At 37.7% G+C, this 21,465-nt stretch overlaps 2 protein-coding genes across 2 annotated transcripts; both read right to left on the reverse strand.

Annotated features, from left to right (window-relative positions):
- Window positions 1-1,839: 1,839 nt before the first annotated feature.
- Window positions 1,840-5,761, reverse strand: LOC125479418 (probable CoA ligase CCL7). Its single transcript, XM_048588660.1, has 6 exons — window positions 4,425-5,761; window positions 3,751-3,940; window positions 2,890-3,035; window positions 2,545-2,612; window positions 2,361-2,463; window positions 1,840-2,287 (listed from the first exon to the last, which is right to left on the reverse strand). Exons 1-6 carry the CDS (start codon window positions 5,439-5,441, stop codon window positions 2,174-2,176), a joined length of 1,638 nt encoding a protein of 545 aa, XP_048444617.1. The 5' UTR covers window positions 5,442-5,761; the 3' UTR covers window positions 1,840-2,173.
- Window positions 1,840-20,800, reverse strand: LOC103947702 (probable CoA ligase CCL7). Its single transcript, XM_048588662.1, has 7 exons — window positions 19,675-20,800; window positions 19,014-19,203; window positions 18,157-18,302; window positions 17,812-17,879; window positions 17,628-17,730; window positions 17,365-17,555; window positions 1,840-2,096 (listed from the first exon to the last, which is right to left on the reverse strand). The coding sequence occupies exons 1-6, from the start codon at window positions 20,689-20,691 to the stop codon at window positions 17,442-17,444; spliced, it is 1,638 nt and encodes a 545-aa protein (XP_048444619.1). The 5' UTR covers window positions 20,692-20,800; the 3' UTR covers window positions 1,840-2,096; window positions 17,365-17,441.
- Window positions 20,801-21,465: the final 665 nt, after the last annotated feature.

Consider the following 21,465-nt stretch of genomic DNA (forward strand, 5'->3'; position numbering starts at 1 on the left):
TGCGACAATAAAGATGATGGCTTTGGGTGATGATGAGAGAAGCCTAGGTAGACTCGGCCTTTTTGCATGATGATGGATGTTGTCAGATGGGTTTAAAAGCCACTGTTGGAGTTTTGATGATGAGATAAGAAGCCTAGGTGAGCTAGGCTTCTGATGTGATGTGATAAAGCTTAGATAGGTTTTATTTTGTTGGATATGCTTTGGCATTTCACATGGATCAATTTCAGTTTCACAGAGTTAAAGTTACAGTTGGACTCTACAAAGCTATCAACTCGTGCCAAGCAAAAGATAACCACTATAAATACAGAGTCGCAGGCAACATTGAGGGCCCCTCTTCAATTCAACACATCAACTGCCCTGCACAAACCCTCGTTTTACGCGAAACCTTTCAACAACCTTGAGATTTTTGTTTTCCTTTTTCACCAACACATCTTCAGTTTGGATAAATAGCACTGTTGCCGTAGAATCAGCCGACCGCGGAGCACCTTCAGTTTGGATAAACAGCACTGCGTCGAGGCTGACTGATTATCTATCCAAGTCTCGGTCGAGAAGGATTTTCGAATCCTTATTCGCAGAGGTCATCTCATTAGCCTTCTCGGCGAAGTGAGGTGTTACAAATTACTACATTCGGCACACTGAAAGCCGAATTTGATATTGAACTTCATAGAACTAGCAGCCTTGTCTTCAAGCTCTAGAACCTGAATGCCAAGACGTGTTCCTTCCTCGACCCCAGTCATAAGATCAAGAAGTCAGCAGCGCGCCCAACGCCACATCAACATATTTTACTCCTCGGTCGAGCTCAGCCGACGAGTTGGCACGCCCCGCACATAACCAAATGACGTAATTAGCTCATTAATTACTCGACCTACGTGCCACGTAAGCTTTGTAGTTTTTAAGGTCAACAAGTTTCATAATTAGTGTCTGTGATAGACGCAAGAGTCCCTCGCATTAGGTTTTTTTTAATTGTGTGTGAATATATATGTGTGTATATATATACACACATATATATATATATATATATTAAAATTGTGTCATTCTCATTAAAAAAAAAATAAGTTCTTTTGTCCATTTTATTAAAATTTAAAGGTTTTTTTTTAATTAATTTTTAATTTTTTTTTCATTAAATAAAATTATAGCATGATTTTTAGTTAAAATAAGGGGTGTGATATCCACACAACCCTTTTTACTTTTCACACACCCTTCTAATTTTCGGCCGTCAGATCGGATGAAATGGAGAAGATCAACAAACAAAAATTAAAAAGAAGTGTGTGAGAAGTAAAAATAGATGTGTGGATAACACACTCCTAAAATAAACTTAGTCCAAACCCCTTTTCATGAATGTTTTCAATTAATTATTCATGAACCTTTGTATATAAATCGTATGAGAAGGAAAAGCACACTTGGATTTTCTCCTCCCAATCTCTCTTTCATTTATCTCTACTACAACTAAATCTACTTTTTAAGTTGCTATACTTTTTCAACCAAAAAAAAAAAAGTTGCTATAATTTTGTAAGATGTGAACAACAACATCGCTTTTTTATTAGGAAATATACGTGAGAAAGAGCACCACAAAACAACCCCCTATTCTATTATTTTTAGGGCATGACTGAACCCTAAACCCTAAACAGCCTGAAAACACCTTATCAAATAAACTAAAATGCTTTTAAAATGACTAAAAACGCTTTTAGAGAAATTCAAGCTGTTTATGGGCACTACAATTCATCAAAGATAGTGGCCATAAGGCTGAATGCTGTAGAAGAAGACTGTATACTCCACATGGTAAAATGATATACCTCTGCCTGTTCATCTTCTTCGCCCTTTTCGGGCAAGAATGCTAGATTCACCGAAATATAAATAATTTGCATTAAAAGCAACGTACTGAGGTTGTTGCTATTTTTCTTTTTGGGTATAGGAGTTTCTATATAGACATAATGAAATTGCTCTTCTTTATTTAAATCCAAAAACTTAATGCCCAGATTGTTGAAGAGAATCGTAGAGAGTTGGTACTAAGAGCTACGTCCTGCTCTTCTTCCCTATAAAGAATGGCAGCACAGCTGAATATCGTAACATACCTGCAACGTTAAAACAAGCGTAAGGAACTTGTAGCGTTCCTCTACAGACAAGCCTTCCCGATAAAGCAAACATCGCATCAATGAGGAGCCATGATACAATTTCATATTTTCGACCGCACTTGCTCGATGAGCTCTCTTCTGAGGATTTTGCCCGATGCTGACTTGGGGACACTGTTTATGAATGATACTCTTCGTAATCGTTTGAAAGATGCAACCTGCCACAGGAGCAATTTTTTACCAAGGAAATCAAATTGGATCCGAAATAATCCTTTGATGTTTCCTACTTACTTGACTAGCAATAAAGCTCTTGACATCTTCTTCAGTTAGAGAACTATTTGGCGTACGTACACAATATGCAACAGGGACCTCACCAGCTTCAGCATCAGGAAACCTGCAGGACGGAAATAAAACCATCATTCAATTAAGTTCAAGAGGAGGCGGTTAGGACAAGTTTTGTATGTGGCAAACTCACGGGATGACAACCGCATCTAATATTTCAGGGTGAGAAACTAGCAGCCCTTCAAGTTCAGCTGGTGCCACCTAGCAGAGGACCAACCGAGCAAAGAAAACATGATTAAATAATTGCAGATGTGTAGAGCATAAGAATCCATCATGAAAAAACGCAAACAGAAAGATAATAATTAACTTTTAATCAAATTCTGACAGCATAGCATCCATGATCCACCAAATTTTCTAGTTGCAGAGACAACTATGTTAAAGGAAAATTGGCATGGGATTCGTTATGCATAAAAAATAGCTTTGCAGAGATAACCAGCAGAAATTTCAGTAATTGTTTAACTCTAGCAAAAGAATTTACCTGGAAACCTTTATACTTAATGAGCTCTTTGATTCGATCAACTACATAAAGTTGTCCGTCTTCATCAATGTATCCAAGATCTCCTGTGTGTACCCAACCATTTTTATCTATAGTCTCGTTGGTGGCCTGTGGGTTGTTGAAATACCCTGAAATGAGTTTAGTAATCATGGTGTTATAAATTTTTATACCAAAAACCCCACGACACACAAAATAAACTTGAACAAATATCCTACTAATATCTGCACAAGAGGCGAACCAAATAGACTTCACACAACCAAATTGGAAGCAAAGGTTTGCAAGCTTGTTATATTGGGCGATTATATTGACCCGAGGCATCCTTAACTGACAGTTCTCAATGAAACAGAAAGGAAGAACTTTTCAATGCTAGACAAGATAAATGGCGAGGTAACTGAAATTCAGATGGAAAATAAATTATTGCATGCTTCTGCATTGTTATTATTGCATGGTATTTAGTTAAGGCCAGCAGACCCAACTTAAATTTACACCATGGAAACATTTATAAACATTCCGCATCAGCTTTTCAGCAAGTAAAAGAGTGAACATTTTGCGGGAAGAGAGTGTGATCCATATTGGCAAATGCAATGCCCTGCTTGGGATGAACAAAGCATCAGCACTAGAGTTTTGCATCTTAAATAATTGATGAGGATACTGAAAATCATAAGCATAAACCTCATATGCCACATGAAAATGCTACCGCATTGCGCCAATTTGAACGATTACATTACAGACAAAAAAAATGTGACTTCTCTTATAATAAAATGCAGAATAATTTCTTTCTGTGAGACGATTAATATGTCTATGTGTGCAGGACAACTTTTGAATGTTGACAAACACACTTACCAGTCATCATATTAGGCCCCCTAACCCATATCTCTCCCAACTGTTTGGGAGGTTGAGGCTTCAGTGTTTCTACGCTGACTATCTGACATTCAACTCCAGAAACAAGCATGCCAGTTGAACCAGTATGTCGAGACCCCGCTAGTGTGCTCTCCACCGAAACAATTCCACAAGTTTCTGTCATACCATAGCCCTGAAAAACCAAGCAAACTTCTGAATCAGTCAAAGAAGTTTTATCCTCCCAGCTACTACATGAAAAATTTTAACTTCGCAAATGAGGTTGAGAACCTCAAACTCTAGCGCCACCCAATTTTCACATTTCACATCAGTTGAATCGTGGCATAAGCTGTCATCCACTTTCAATTACTTCAAACTTTGCGCTAAATTTAATTAGCTACCAAAGGAATTTTGCCTACTCACACATTAGAAACTTGCACCTCTTGCAATTTGACTGTATTTTAAACTACTCCAATTTACGAAAGGGGATTCGAACTTGTTGTGTAAAAAGACACATGACGACTAGAACACATGACGACTAGAACACATGACTGCTTGAAAACTACACTTGAATCAAGAAAATGTAGCCTATAGCCATTTGGTTTCAATCAAACACCAAAGGAATTAATCGCACTTCCAAGTTAAAAACAATAAAAACCAGCAAGATAATAATTTAATACCTGAGCTACTACACCTTGAGGAATAATTTTAGCACACTCCTCCATCAACTCTTTCCCCAAAGGAGCTGCCCCTGAACCGATATGCTTCAACGACGAAAGGTTAAACTTCTTAACCACACTGTTTTTCGCCAGAGCAAGCACTATAGGAGGCACAATCCACAGGTGTGTCACCCTATACTTCTCAACAGCCATCAAAATCTTCTCGAGATCGAATCGCCCCATCGAGACCACAGCATTGCCCTTCTGCAGCTGCCCATAGGTGATAATTGCCAGCCCAAACACATGGAACATTGGCAGAACACAGAGAAACACATGGTGCATCTCCCCAGAAAGTTCTTGATCCATTGTGACCATCAGAGACGAGGCAATGAAATTCCTATGTGTCAAAACTACCCCTTTGCTGACCCCCGTTGTACCTGAAGAGTACAACAGGACAGCTGTGTCGGTCTGCTTAATGTTAACCGATGGAAAATCGGACACAGATCCAGCAGACTCGACCAAATCATGGAAAGTTCGAATCTTTGAGGCTGATCCAACGTGGGATTTCCCCGAAAACCCCTTTGATCCTAAGAACACTGTTGGGAGGTTAAGGCCCTTGACTTTATCCCAGAGCTCCGGGACTGTTATAACCAGCTTGGGATTAGAGTCCCGGACTTGCTTGGACAGCTCTGAAACAGTGTAGAGCGGATTGGAGGTGGTGGCAATAGCGCCGGACGCAATAATCCCGAAAAGACAAATGGGGAATTGGATTGAGTTGGGGGCGAAAATGAGGACGACGTCGTTTTTCTTGATACCCAGATTGATTAAGCCATGGGAGACCTGGATAACTTTGGACTTGAACTGCGAGAAGGACAGGGCTTCGGAGGACTCGCCGTCGATGAGCGCCGGCTTGTGGGAGTAGGAGGAGGAGTTTCTGAAGAGGAAGGAGACCATTGAGAGATTTGGGTCTCTGGGTAGGACAAGCGGCGGCCGAAGTGACCGGAAAATGCCATCTCTGCCGAACCCAGATTTCTCCATTGACGATTGCGGTGGAGAAGTCCAACTGGGTAAGCTGGAGTTTTGGGTTTCTAAGATTTGGATAAGGTTTTATTGGGGAGTTTGTTGAAGGTGATGGGTGATGGAGTATCACACGTATCGAGGTGTATTGATTGTCCTTTTTTTCGCGGCAAAAAGGTGTTGTCTTCCGATTTGCTAAGGAGGTGCTGTGAATCTGTGATCCTGATTAGGAAATGTTTACCGGTCTGGTTGGATAAAAATTAAACTCAAGGGGATTGCTTGATTTGTTTCCTTCACGCTAAACACGACACAAACTCGGTGTATACTCTTGCTCCGTGTCGATATACGACACTTTGCAACAAGACAAAAGAGATATGGAGAAGCGGCAAGTATTACGTGTCGGATCGAAAGACTCAGTCACTCATTCAGTACTTCACGGCGGAAGGCTGGCAATGGAACGCCATGCATGGTCCGGAATTTTTGCCTCTTCTTCTCCTCTGATATGGTGATAGGTTTTTAATTTTTGTTAATGTTTTTTTTTTTTTTTTTTTTTTCAAATATCTTTTGCTTTCAGAAGTGACTAGGAAAATAGCAGACGGGCGGCGAAACTGATGGGATTTGTGCGGTAGCAGATAGAAAATAAATCAGCAAAGTTCAATGCTCTTGCATATTAATTTCAAACAAAAGTATAACTACATGGGAAGACTTTGTCATAGAGTAATTAATTGTGACAAGGATAGGTTCATAACTTTACTTTTCTCATTTTTGAAGGATTAGATTTAGGGGCTGTCAATTAGAGAAATTTTCTCCATTCTTCATTAATAAGTCAGAATCTCGTGCTGTAGATTTGAAACTAATTTATCATTTCACATTCTTAATGTAAATATATTATTGTATCATAAAATGTAATATTGTCTAAAAACTATGTAATATTGGAAACAATAACCCTAGTTGCCATTTCTTTATCTGGTTTACTTGTAAGTTTTTCTGGATACACCATATATATTGCTTTTGGGCAACCCTCTCAATAACTAAGAGATCCATTAGAGGAACCCGAGGACTAGTTGAAGTCCGTCCTTCAATTGAGATAATGACAAGTCATTTCACCTTTTAGTTGGAACTTTAGGCCATCTCCAACCGTTGGCTAGCCAGATGGCTCGTTTTAGCCATCTGATCCTCCAAGATTCTCCAAGATATTAATATTTTAATGAACAGTACATGGCCATATTTGCCTCCGACTCCAACCGAGGGCCAGAGTGCTCGTTTTAACCTTGCCACAAAAAACCATCTCCAACCGAGGGCCAAAGGGCCAAACATAATTTATTATTTAAATTTAAAAACTACAACAACTTAAATTTAAAAACTACAACTTATATTTAAAAATTACAACTAAAATTTAAAAACGAAAAATTAAATTTAAAAACTACAAATTAAATTCGAAAACAACATTAACTTAAATTTAAAAACTAAAACAACTTAAATTTAATATCCATAATCAACATCATCTTCATCATCCGCCATCGTAGGAGTATAGTCAGAGGTAAACAACTGTCATCGGCTCATAATTTCTTTTTCTTTTTTTTTCTATCAAAATAGGCCTTACTCATTGGAGTGTAATTCGAAGTGTTCCTTTCCATATTTTTATCATTCATCTCTTCTTGTATTTGTTTTGCCTGTTCTTCATGCCTACGCTTCATTTCTTCGCCCTCAAGGGCATTTTGCTCCGCCAATAATCGCAATGAGGCCGCCACTTCATGTTGAGCGGCGTAATTATCATTTGCCTTACCCTTTTCCTTCAACCTTCGCGCCTTGTTTCGTCTCATAGCCCTAGGTATAGAACCTTCACCTGAAGATGGATTTTCTACCCTTTTTTGTTGAATGGTTGGAGATCTATCTTCATCCATATCTACAGCTGGGGATGCAGTTTCGAACACCGGCGTAGGAGCTCTCTTTGGTGGATCTTCAAATAACACCCACCCTTTACAAATTTCCCAACAACTGTGAAACTGAAAGGGCATCTGGCGTAGGAGCTCTCTTTGGTGGATCTTCAAATAACACCCACCCTTTACAAATTTCCCAACAACTGTGAAACTGAAAGGGTTTCGAGCTACTCTGCATATACAATCCCTCTGCTTGGCGTACCTAGAAAAAAATTAAAGGAAATTAATTTATGAAATTAAATGTAATATAATTAAATATTTAAAATAAATTGTGAAAACACTTACTTCGTTGTAGTAATTAGTGCCGCTTTCATGTCTACTTGCGGTTGCTAACAATGCTTGATGCCATTTGTTCAAACTTGGTTGAAGATGTTTCTTCCATCTTGAAGAACAACTCTCGTGGTTTCGAATATTCAATGGAGTGGTGCCTTCATAGAACTCTAAGTATTTATTGGACACATGAGTCCAAACACTGTCATTTGTTTGACAATTCCCCCTCACACTATCTTTCGACACCCATCTATAAGCCTTGCAAAGAGTTTCATCTTCTTTTCGGGTCCAAGCCCTACCTTTCATTGCAAAAGAGGCCATTTCAAAATTATTAAAAAAATTGAAGGATAGATTTTTGAAAGAGGAAGGAAAATATGAGAATTGAAATGGTAGGAATGGTGAAAATTTTGTGAGGAATGGTTTAGGTATTTATAGGAAAAAAAAAATAGAATTTTTTTTTTTTTTTTTAAAAGGCCAGTTTTTCTGGCCAGCCCTCTAGCCCTCTCCGATTCTGTGGGGCCTTCTGGCCTAGCTCTCGGTTGAAGATGGTTTTCAGGCTATTTTCGGCCTTCTGGACCCTTCGATTGGAGATGGCCTTAGACGGTTCTCGAAAAAATATAGCAAAAAAATTATTCCTAGAGTTGAGACTAAAATGAATGTATAAACCAATGCTTCCATCGAGACTAAAATTATTCCTAGAGTTGAGACTAAAATGACACTAAAATTATTCCTAGATCTGGGATTGGCAGGATTGATGAATTTCAATGGAGGGGGACTACTCCTGAGCTATTGCTAGATAATCTTATGGAAGACAACTCCTTGCTTGTTTTCTCTCTTGGTGTGAGGATAGGTAAAGTTAGTTGTTCGTGCAGGACGCTCTTTTCCCTTTGATCGGGTTGAAAGCCCTAGCAAGGTTTTTATCGAGGTCCATTTAAGCACACTATCCTCCACTTTGTACATTTTATTTTATATCAATAAATATTGTACTTCTCTAAAAAAAAAAAAAACCAATGCTTCCATAGATTCGATCATGGCTTACCATTATAATTTCTATACCTGCTTATTTGAGATCATCTCATGGATAAATAAAGAACAAGAGTCAAAGAAAAAGTAGTGATTTAAATCAAGATTTATCTGGTACGTCATCTAAAAATCATATAATTTAGGGACACATATGTCACAAAAAAATATTATAATAAGTGTGGGTTAGGTTTTTTTTTAATTTTTTATTTTTAACAAAGTGTGGGTTAGTTATAACAAAGAAACCTAATTATCTATTAATTCAGTCATTAACTTGCATATTTTTTAAATAGTTTTTCTATTTAATCACCACATCAATTATGGTTAATAGTTGGTTCTATTTAATCATCACATCAATTTTCTCCAATATTTTACTCAATAAATATGTTATCAAAATGTTTGTATTTTTTTGGCAATGCCAATGGAGTACCATCACTTATCCACGTTAGTTGACCTAACATTGACGTCTTCTCCTTGTATTCCATGCTTGGCTCCACTTTTCTAATTGCTCATATGTTTAAGCTTTGTTTTTTAAAATATTCCTTTGGACGCAGTGAAGCTTATAGCTTAGGGATTAGGTTTTGAGTTTTGGACTCCCAACAACCCGGAGCTAATCTCTAAGCCATAAAGGTTACTTGATGCAGTATATGTTCAAGTCGAAAACAAGAAAATAGATAAAAGTAGCCAACGGTTATACTAAAATCTATCCAAACTTAATTTTGTACCTCCATGTTTGGGGTGATTTTCAAAATGCTAAACTACGTTTTGCATCCTCACATTGCCTGAAGGTTTTGAAATTGTATCGATGTGAAATCTCATCCCCAAATTTCACTGTTCAATTATCGTGCCTCACAATTTGGTGAAATTATTTTAATTTCATCAATTGATTTTTAGTTTCTTAAAGTTTGATTTTCGTAAGTAACCATAAAAAATCCGTTGACCTTTTGAAATCACTCTTAATATTTTTGGATAGAGCTTGGCAACACAAACGCGCAGGCAAAAACCGTTTCGCCAATCGGATTTGTAACTAAAGAGATATAAGCTTGCAAAGGTAAGGGCAAATTAGTCTTTTTGAACATTTATATTTAGCTAGAGCGCCGGGGGGGGGGGGGGGTGGGGGTGGGGGGTGCAGACAAAGGAGAGGAACCAGACCCACATGTGACCTGGACTTCTTCTTTCTTACCAAGGTTTAACCCATTTTCTCAGCAAATTTCAGGGGGCTTTTCTAGCCTATTCTGAGGATCGAATCTGCCCCCGCCAGCACTGTTTAAACCGTCTCACCCTCATGAACAAGAAATACCCCTAGGTTGCCCCATTTGGCCTCATTTTCACGGCCAGCCGAGCTTCACCTTTTTCCCAGATTTTCGCCAGCGATGATCATCCTCCTTCGTGCATGCCAACGTCATCCACCACAGCCAATCAAATCATCTTCACCCCAATAGCAAAACCCAACTACAATTCAAGTTGTTGGAGCACTGGTAACATCAAATTGACGTTCAGGGATTTTGAAGATTTATGATGGTCCCTTGTTGATTTCAGGATTTTTTTGGGGCAAAACGAGACTCCACGCGAAGGTACTCTTGCTCCACTCCTCACGATATTCATTTTGGTGTATTTGAGTCATTTTGGCGTTAATTGGAAAATTCGACAAGTCCGGGGCACCTGCTACTGCTTGACGGTGGCTTGTGGACTCGATAACCTATCTTGTCTTCCTAGGCTAAATTTGGTGCGCTAAATCTGATTTTGATATTTGTGTTGATGAGATTTGACCAATCGAACCTGGTTTCATAATGAGGCCACATGACCTTTGTAGATGAAGATTCAGTTGTTGGTTTGTCATGAAATTATAATATGTGATTATGCGTAATATTTGAGGATCTTAGGAAGTTACGATAAAAAAAATCTAATGTGCAGATCTTCCGGATTATACTACGTAAGGTTGTTGACCCTACCGTTAACTACGTTGATCGAGGGCTGACTTTTGGTCAAATGTCTTAAATCACTCTTAAATTCTAGAATTAGTATTACTAGAGAGCCAATAAAGTTTAGCTGACCTACTTTAATCAGCAGGCCATTTTGGAGATGTGCACCTTGGTTTGCATGCAAGTGGCACCTTACCATTGATTTAGACCAACTCCAATGATGGGCTAAAAGCCAAATTACCCCCCAAACCCACTCCAACCCAAGGGGAAAATTTGGGCTAAATGCTAAATGCTAAACCAAGGTCAAATTCCCCCCAAAATTTAGCCCAGAAATCGGAGTGGACTCCACCCAATATTTATCGGAATTTAAATTTTTTTAGATTAAAATGTTCATAAAATTAATTTACAATAGTCTACATATTTATTATTTTTTAAAAATTTAATTTAACAAAAAAAAAATAGCCTAAGTTTATTCTTTAATAATCCTGGGCTAAAATTTTAGGCTAGAACGGTTGGAGTAGAAAAGCTATTTCTGGGCTAAAAGAGAAATTTTTCGGGCTAAAATATTTGGCTTTTAGCCCAACCATTGAAGATGGTCTTACATGTTTGTTAAACTTCTAGATGATATGATGATATAAACAATATGTGTGAGTGCTGGTATGAAAAGATGAGTGAAGTACATATTAAAAGTATTATGTAAGACTTGTATGTCTGTATGATAAGATATTTGGTTATGTTGAAATATCCCACATTGATCGTATCTTGGTGAAAAAAATAGTTTAAATATGCTAACCTCACTCCAACTAGTACCGTGGCCTTTTGTGGTAAAACCACACACCTGACGGATTGTGCAAGTGGTAATTATCAAGTTGGGGACAACATCGATGTTGTTGGAAATGGGCTTTTGGCCAGTGTCTTTGATAATTCTATAGGTTTGTCATGTTGAATCAATAGTGTATGTCCTTACAATTATGATTCGTGTTGTATTGTTGTATGATATACGATGCATGATGTAGGATGTATGATATATGATGTATGATGATATAACTGAACCATGTAGCAATGTGGTATATCAGTGGTCCTGCTTGGTTAATCCGCATTGGGAGACCGCTCCATTTGATGCATGAATATGGTTTTGTTTGGTTAATCTGCATTGGGGGACCATAAGCATTATATGGGTAACTCTGCTTGGTTCCGCACTGGAGGGTCACTGCCTGCTTAGGTACATGGTACTTATAGGTGGTCTTACTTGGTTAATCTGCATTAATGGTCATTGCCTATTTGGTAACCTTGTTCCTATAAGTGGTCATACTTGGTTAATCTGCAATGGAAGACCATACTTTTGGATATGTGCCTATAGTTCTGATTAGTATATTCGTGACAGGGGACCATACACATTTTAAAAGTGATCATGCTTAGTATATGTGCAATGGGTGATCATTACCTAGTACTATAGGATAGGGTACTACTTGGTATATCAGTAATGGGGGACCATACATATTCTATGGGTGATCTTGCTTGGTATATATATGATGGGTGATCACTATATATACTTTATACACTATTAAACTATGTTTATGGCTCTGCTTAGTATATCCATGTTAGGAGACCATCCGTATTCTAGGAACAATCATGCTTGGTATATTCACAATAGGTAATCACCTAGTATTATAGGATACCATCCTGCTTGATATATCCTCCATGGAGGATCGTACATATTCTAGGAGTGATTATGCTTGGTGTATCAGCGATGGGTGATCACTACCTATACTATTAGACTATGCCTATGGTTTTTCTTAGCATATTTGCAATGGCGACAACTTCCTAGTTGGATTCTGTTGAGTGGTCTATAATCATTTTCCTTATTCGGTTTCGTTCAATGGTCTGGTACCCTACCTTCGATTGGGTTTCATTGAATTGCTCCAGAATTCCATTTCACTTTTAGTTCTGTTAAGTTAGTTTGGAATCCTAAAATCTTGTGCATAGAAGTTACTCAAGTTCACGGTTGTGGTTGTGACTTAGGTTACAATGTTGGATACTTGGATTTCAGTAGCGAAATACGGTAAACCTTATAGAGGTTGGTTTTATTAAAAATTAGTGGAGTGATATTTGGTCTTGTTGGTTGATTAATGTAGTTAAATGTTAATATTGTGTGGCTTGGATTCATGAGATCGATTATTTTCGTGATAGTGGAATTATGTTGGAAAACATATGATGCAAGTGGATGACAAAATAACAATCCTAGTTGCCATATAATTTCATTACTTAGTGTAGAATCTAGTGACTCATGCTACTTGAGTTTCATTGAGTGATTCTAGAACTATATGTTTTTCTGCTAGAAGTACTATGAGAAATGTCAGAGGTTATCAAACGGTGAACTACGAATGGCTTAATCCTGTGTTAGGGTATGTAGGCAATCTAACACAAAGATTAGATGCAGTCATGATATAAAAGAAAAAGTTAATGCGTTGTTGAACCATTGTTTTGTTTTTGGTCATGCCTCGAGGCGAGTCATGACAGCATATCTTGAGATCGGGGACTGACAATACATGTACACCTTTTGTCTAATGAATCATTTGAATTTTCATTAAATTGATGACATGGTGATGGAATCCATAACTGGGTCACATTTGCACGACATAACCTAAAAAACTTATCAATGTAAAGAATAATTAGACGTTCAAATATACAAGAGATGCAAATTGAAACAATTTCAAAACTTTAGGGAGCAATTTGAGAAAATTGAAACTTCTCGGCCCAGTTTAATAATCATCACAAACCTTGAGGATCTAAAATTTAGGTATCCCTAAAATCTAATATAAGTTGTGACTGATTCAACTACAATGAAATAAAAACTCCGATGTAGAGTCTGAATAAGCAGAAGTGCAAAATAGAAATTACAATGCAGAGTCTAAAGTTGAGATGAGTGACCTATCCAAAAATATCAAAATTTTGAGAAAAACGTTGCCATCTCTACATGTAACGGCACTAGTTTGTAATTTTTCAAGTTTAGGTGCATTAATGTCTTTGAAACTCTATTGACCTTTTGTTAATTAGGATAAATATGGTTGTTATATTTCTAATATTGTAAGTTTTGATCCATTTAAAATCAAATATACCTGTATTTTTTAAGGGATGTGCTATCCACACACCATTTTTTACTTCTCACATATCTTTTGTTAATTTATATTCTTTGATTTTCTTTAATTCAATTGGATCCGATGGCTACAAATTATGAGAATGTGTAGGAAATAAAGCACACCCCTTTTTAACTAGCGAAACACGCTACCAAATCCTTGCTCTCCCTTCCATATATGTGCCTCATAGGTTTGTACCCTATTGTTGTGATATTTGTTTTTTGGAGCAGAATGATTATTTAAACATTATAGTTGTGATAAATATTAGCAAAATTTCAAGCGTGGCATAAGAGAAGGTTTTGGGCTAAGTTTATTTTAACCAAAAATCATGTTATAACTTTATTTAATGAAAAAAACTCAAATTTTAATGAAAAACTCTTACATTTTAACAAAAATGACAAAAGAACTTAAATTTTAATAAAAAACACATACTATTTATGAAACTTACTACATTGTTTATGAAACTTATTACAATGTTCATGAAAAGGTTTTATGCATGTGCATGCACATGAGAATATGGAATCAATGATTGATGACAACCAATGGTAATTTTGGTTTTTACAAATAACTACTAAATTCATCAAGGAGCTGTATTGATATTGAGTCATATTCTTTTGTTCGTCGATGAAAGGAAATATGATTTGCCAAAAATGGAGCAAGGCAATTCCATTACAATCTTGTAAGAACGTGGAAAAATGGACCTATATATATATATATATATATATATGTGTATATAATACAAATAGCCAAAAGATGTTGAACCAAATGAGGTTACATATGAGCATTTGTAATACAATGAATTACACTCACATGATGACATAAGGTTACTAATTGAAACCTAAAATTATGCTCTTATAAACAAGTTCATATGAATGGAGAACTATATACGAAGGGTTATGAGTCGCCCACATCATATCTCCATAAGTAAATCCCTCAAATATACATGGAAGCAAGTTGCTCTGTATCAATTCCAAGGAAAATATGGCATGAAGTGTAGAAAATCCCTGAAGGATTCAAATTGCCTGAAAAAAAACCTAGAAGGGTAAAGCATAAATTATGTACTCGATACCAATGGATGATATAAATTGCCTTAGTGAGTACTATCATTATGATATTGTTGTAAAATACTAAAATCTCTTGCAACAGTCGATGATACTAGATTTAGACTCCTGAAGAGTCTAGAAAGTTTATAAAGTGTTGAGAGATATTGTCTCGAACTGCAGAATCGAACAATATGCCAACACGAATCTTATCCATGATGTTTATAAAGAATCCTATGGATTGAAGGTTATGATTTGAATACTCAAATTATTTAGACACTAAGAATGATCATTTATCTTCGTGAAGGTAAAGATAAATTGATATTTGATCCAGAAATACCACATCTTAGTGAAGTATATGATTTATTGTATTTAGCACAATACATTGAATGAAATAAAGCTTATCTATTAATATCCCAGAGAAATTACATACACATGAGTTAAAACAAATAAACAGAAAGGAACCTTCATAAAGGTTGCTCATGTGAAGCCTCAGTACTCGGAAGTACCCCAGAAAGGGAAGGCACCAGACGGCTGAGACAATGGGTGTCTTTGGAATAAAAACTTGAACCCCTGATTGTCATTTTGAGTCCGACCTTCGGATTCTAATAGCTGGTCCAGCTTTCTTTTCATGCTCATCGAGTAATTATTTGCAAGCATGTGTAACGCTCTATTCTCGTGCTTGAGCCCTCTAATCTTTCGTTTAAGACTTGCCACCTCAGCTATCAATGATTCAACTTCGTAAGTTCGAGCAAGTAAGCGTTGGCCCATACTAAAAACAGAGCCCACACACTGAATACTGAGAGCCAAAGAGTCTTGAACGGCTGACTCATCAGACTGGTTTGAAAGGATTCTGTTATCCTTGGGAATGAGAAGATTCCTAGCTACCACTATAACAGTTAGGTCATTCTTCATCACAAAGTCCCCAACCGCAAAAGGACCATATGAAGATAACAAGGGTGGGCACCATATATTATCCAGACGCGGCTTGTCTGTACCACTCTTAAGACTCAAATTTAAGCAAATGTTAGATGGGCAAGCCATTTTTAAAAAATGATGAAGGAAAAAGGAGGTCAGATAAAATCTCAAAAATGCAAGAAAGGGAAAATTCTACACGCAGTAGTTTTTCAGGCATACATTTTAAGCACAATTGATGCCTCTATAAAAGAAGAAGTAACAGGGCCACTTGTTCAAAAATCGAAGAGACACCGCTCTCCGAATTTCAAAAGCCAGATTTTCAAGATAAAGTTTGTCAACATTTCTTAGACGCAATCTCAGCTTTTGGATATCACGTGCAACTTTGTCAAAGATCTCTGATAAAGTTGAAAACGCGTGAATCTTACTGTTCTAATTGCACCACAGTTGTTGACAAAAGTAAAGGCACAGAACCACTACGTGTTATTGGGAAATCCCTATATATGTCGACCTCTATCTTCTATAACAAGGCAAACTTACAAAAATATCTAACTTTTCTTCCTCTCCGAGAATGCATCTTCATCAAAGCATCTCGAAATACTTAATTTTCTTCCTCTCCGAGAATACCTCTTCAAATAAGTCACACCATAGCAAGAATATCTCATATCATCAGGGACGAGAGCAAAAGTATCTCATATCATGCAATCTCCCTGTCATTTTCTGTCCTTATTCTCACTTTGAGGACTAAGGAGAAAGAAAGCACTCAATCGGAACTTGAAATCAAATTTCCAGTCAGGAACCGACTACCTGGAAACTTTTCTAATTGCTTACCTAGCATTACTCTCCAATACTCATTTTCAAACTACTAATATGATGATTGGAGCTGCCAAGCATGATGAGTCGTTGAGAAGTGATGTTCTAAATGACCTTTCAAATGCAAGATTTGCATTCCACTCCTGCATCGAAGGACAAATACTGCAAGAAAAGATGCATAGGAAAAATACCACTTATGCAAGAAGAACAAATAAGACAAGCTGTGGATTAGGCTTGATGATTATACTATAATATTAATATTAATTAATATTAATTAATCAAGACAAGGGCCTTGGGCCTTGGGGCACTTGGGGCCAAGGAATTAAAATTAATTTGATCAATTAGTTTTAATTTCGAATTAAGTTTTTAATTAAATTAATTAAAAATGTTTTGATTAATAGACACAACTCTTTGGAAAGAGTTGTATCTTTTTGGAAAGAGTTGTATAGCTTCAGATACATCCAAAAGGTGTTTGAAGAGGTATGAAAGAGCCTATATAACTAGAGTCCTCATTTCCATCGATGATTAATTTTTTCTTCTCCTTTGTCTTCCGTACAAAATTTCCAAAGAGTAAACACACAAAGCAATTCGCTAGAGTTCTATAATCCAGTGCGGGTTGTAGAATTAGGTAGTTGTATCCTGGTCGAACAGACGTTGTAGAACCACAAGCACACGAGTGGGACGGAAATACTGTTCGAAGGACATAGCATTTGCGCTAACCTCTACCTTCAATTCATTCAAGTTAGTATCATATTAATTTTTGTAATTATTGTGTTATTGCATTCTGTATTGCAAGTATTTGTGAATAATAAGGTATAAATATTTTAGTTTTGCACATCTGTTATTTTATTGTTTCTAAATTGTTCTCCAACAAAAACAAGCGTAAGGAACTTGTAGCGTTCCTCTACAGACAAGCCTTACCGATAAAGCAAACATCGCATCAATGAGGAGCCATGATACAATTTCATATTTTCGACCGCACTTTCTCGATGAGCTCTCTTCTGAGGATTTTGCCCGATGCTGACTTGGGGACACTGTTTATGAATGATACTCTTCGTAATCGTTTGAAAGATGCAACCTGCCACAGGAGCAATTTTTTACCAAGGAAATCAAATTGGACCGAAATAATCCTTTGATGTTTCCTACTTACTTGACTAGCAATAAAGCTCTTGACATCTTCTTCAGTTAGAGAACTATTTGGCGTACGTACACAATATGCAACAGGGACCTCACCAGCTTCAGCATCAGGAAACCTGCTGGACGGAAATAAAACCATCATTCAATTAAGTTCAAGAGAAGGCGGTTAGCACAAGTTTTGTATGTGGCAAACTCACGGGATGACAACCGCATCTAATATTTCAGGGTGAGAAACTAGCAGCCCTTCAAGTTCAGCTGGTGCCACCTAGCAGAGGACCAACCGAGCAAAGAAAACATGATTGAATAATTGCAGATGTGTAGAGCATAAGAATCCATTATGAAAAAACGCAAACAGAAAGACAATAATTCACTTTTAATCGAATTCTGACAGCATAGCATCCATGATCCACCAAATTTTCTAGTTGCAGAGACAACTATGTTAAAGGAAAATTGGCATGGGATTTGTTATGCATAAAAAATAGCTTTGCAGAGATAACCAGCAGAAATTTCAGTAATTGTTTAACTCTAGCAAAAGAATTTACCTGGAAACCTTTATACTTAATGAGCTCTTTGATTCGATCAACTACATAAAGTTGTCCGTCTTCATCAATGTATCCAAGATCTCCTGTGTGTACCCAACCATTTTTATCTATAGTCTCGTTGGTGGCCTGTGGGTTGTTGAAATACCCTGAAATGAGTTTAGTAATCATGGTGTTATAAATTTTTATACCAAAAACCCCACGACACACAAAATAAACTTGAACAAATATCCTACTAATATCTGCACAAGAGGCGAACCAAATAGACTTCACACAACCAAATTGGAAGCAAAGGTTTGCAAGCTTGTTATATTGGGCGATTATATTGACCCGAGGCATCCTTAACTGACAGTTCTCAATGAAACAGAAAGGAAGAACTTTTCAATGCTAGACAAGATAAATGGCGAGGTAACTGAAATTCTGGAAAATAAATTATTGCATGCTTCTGCATTGTTATTATTTCATGGTATTTAGTTAAGGCAGCAGACCCAACTTAAATTTACACCATGGAAACATTTATAAACATTCCGCATCAGCTTTTCAGCAAGTAAAAAAGCGAACATTTTGCGGGAAGAGAGTGTGATCCATATTGGCAAATGCAATGCCCTGCTTGGGATGAACAAAGCATCAGCACTAGAGTTTTGCATCTTAAATAATTGATGAGGATACTGAAAATCATAAGCATAAACCTCATATGCCGCATGAAAATGCTACCGCACTGCGCCAATTCGAACGATTACATTACAGACAAAAAAAATGTGACTTCTCTTATAATAAAATGCAGAATAATTTCTTTCTGTGAGACGATTAATATGTCTATGTGTGCAGGACAACTTTTGAATGTTGACAAACACACTTACCAGTCATCATATTAGGCCCCCTAACCCATATCTCTCCCAACTGTTTGGGAGGTTGAGGCTTCAGTGTATCTACGCTGACTATCTGACATTCAACTCCAGAAACAAGCATGCCAGTTGAATCAGTATGTCGAGACCCCGCTAGTGTGCTCCCCACCGAAACAATTCCACAAGTTTCTGTCATACCATAGCCCTGAAAAACCAAGCAAACTTCTGAATCAGTGAAAGAAGTTTTATCCTCCCAGCTACTACATGAAAAATTTTAACTTCGCAAATGAGGTTGAGAACCTCAAACTCTAGCGCCACCCAATTTTCACATTTCACATCAGTTGAATTGCGGCATAAGCTGTCATCCACTTTCAATTACTTCAAACTTTGTGCTAAATTTAATTAGCTACCCTCTTGCAATTTGACTATATTTTAAACTACTCCAATTTACGAAAGGGGATTCGAACTTGTTGTGTAAAAAGACACATGACGACTAGAACACATGACTGCTTGAAAACTGCACTTGAATCAAGAAAATGTAGCCTATAGCCATTTGGTTTCAATCAAACACCAAACTCTAAACACAATGCCTATATTATAAAATAACCGAACCAAAGGAATTAATCGCACTTCCAAGTTATAAACAATCAAAACCAGCAAGATAATAATTTAATACCTGAGCTACTACACCTTGAGGAATAATTTTAGCACACTCCTCCATCAACTCTTTCCCCAAAGGAGCTGCCCCTGAACAGATATGCTTCAACGACGAAAGGTTAAACTTCTTAACCACACTGTTTTTCGCCAGAGCAAGCACTATAGGAGGCACAATCCACAGGTGTGTCACCCTATACTTCTCAACAGCCATCAAAACCTTCTCGAGATTGAATCGCCCCATCGAGACCACAGCATTGCCCTTCTGCAGCTGCCCATAGGTGATAATTGCCAGCCCAAACACATGGAACATTGGCAGAACACAGAGAAACACATGGTGCATCTCCCCAGAAAGTTCTTGATCCATTGTGACCATCAGAGACGAGGCAATGATATTCCTATGTGTCAAAACTACCCCTTTGCTGACCCCCGTTGTACCTGAAGAGTACAACAGGACAGCTGTGTCGGTCTGCTTAATGTTAACCGATGGAAAATCGGACACAGATCCAGCAGACTCGACCAAATCATGGAAAGTTCGAATCTTTGAGGCTGATCCAACGTGGGATTTCCCCGAAAACCCCTTTGATCCTAAGAACACTGTTGGGAGGTTAAGGCCCTTGACTTTATCCCAGAGCTCCGGGACTGTTATAACCAGCTTGGGATTAGAGTCCCGGACTTGCTTGGACAGCTCTGAAACAGTGTAGAGCGGATTGGAGGTGGTGCCAATAGCGCCGGACGCAATAATCCCGAAGAGACAAATGGGGAATTGGATTGAGTTGGGGGCGAAAATGAGGACGACGTCGTTTTTCTTGATACCCAGATTGATTAAGCCATGGGAGACCTGGATAACTTTGGACTTGAACTGCGAGAAGGACAGGGCTTCGGAGGACTCGCCGTCGATAAGCGCGGGCTTGTTGGAGTAGGAGGAGGAGTTTCTGAAGAGGAAGGAGACCATTGAGAGATTTGGGTCTCTGGGTAGGACAAGCGGCGGCCGAAGTGACCGGAAAATGCCATCTCTGCCGAACCCAGATTTCTCCATTGACGATTGCGGTGGAGAAGTCCAACTGGGTAAGCTGGAGTTTTGGGTTTCTGGGATTTGGATATGGTTTTATTGGGGAGTTTGTTGAAGGTGATGGGTGATGGGCGATGGAGTATCATAAAGACCCACATTATTCTCAGTCAACCCAACAGCGCCAGAGTCCAAATCATCAATTGCTTAGTCTTTAAGTTTTCTATTGTAATTAATTCATAGATTAAGCTTAATTAGTTACATTAGTTGTTAACTAAATATTATTAGCTGCTGTGTATAAATACTCCAAATGTAACCAGTTTCATTTAATGAAAATTCATTTCTTATATGGTATCATCCCTTTTTCGCTTCACCTTTTTTCCTTCGATCCTCTTCTTCGTCGCTCCCTGCGATCTCTGATTTCTTCGATCTTTGATCCTCTCTCTTCATTTTCTTGTGGATCTTGATCAATACCTTCTTCTTTTCTCCTATCTGATTTGATTACAATGCCTTCGTCGAGTTCATCTCCAATGAATCCTGATGTTCTTGCCCCAAATTCGTCCCCGATGAACCCTAATTTCACTACGGTTCCGCCTTCTCCCTTAATTTCTTAGATTTCTATTCAGAATATCAGTTGTATGGTTCCTACCAAGCTTAAACGGGACAATTATCTTGTTTGGAAGGCGTTGTTTGCTCCAATTTTTCGTCGCTACAAGCTTATCGGGATTGTTGATGGCTCTGAGATTTGTCACTCCCCCTTCTTACTTGATGATTCTGGCAAGAACACTGGCACTCCAAATCCAG

Source organism: the organism of the source record quoted next, unplaced genomic scaffold, assembly GCF_019419815.1.
Source record: "Pyrus x bretschneideri cultivar Hongxiangsu unplaced genomic scaffold, Pyrus_bretschneideri_v1 Contig29, whole genome shotgun sequence".
NCBI lineage: Eukaryota > Viridiplantae > Streptophyta > Magnoliopsida > Rosales > Rosaceae > Pyrus > Pyrus x bretschneideri.

Bases quoted from the DNA above. Each gene is read 5' to 3' on its own strand.
- LOC125479418 (XM_048588660.1), bottom strand. From the start codon at position 5,441: ATGGAGAAATCTGGGTTCGGCAGAGATGGCATTTTCCGGTCACTTCGG. The intron at 3,036-3,750 runs GTAAGTGTGTTT...AACTCATTTCAG, and splicing joins GGGGCCTAATATGATGACTG to GGTATTTCAACAACCCACAG. The intron at 2,288-2,360 runs GTAAGTAGGAAA...CTCCTGTGGCAG, and splicing joins AGAGCTTTATTGCTAGTCAA to GTTGCATCTTTCAAACGATT.
- LOC103947702 (XM_048588662.1), bottom strand. From the start codon at position 20,691: ATGGAGAAATCTGGGTTCGGCAGAGATGGCATTTTCCGGTCACTTCGG. The intron at 17,880-18,156 runs GTAAATTCTTTT...GTCCTCTGCTAG, and splicing joins TTAAGTATAAAGGTTTCCAG to GTGGCACCAGCTGAACTTGA. The intron at 17,556-17,627 runs GTAAGTAGGAAA...CTCCTGTGGCAG, and splicing joins AGAGCTTTATTGCTAGTCAA to GTTGCATCTTTCAAACGATT.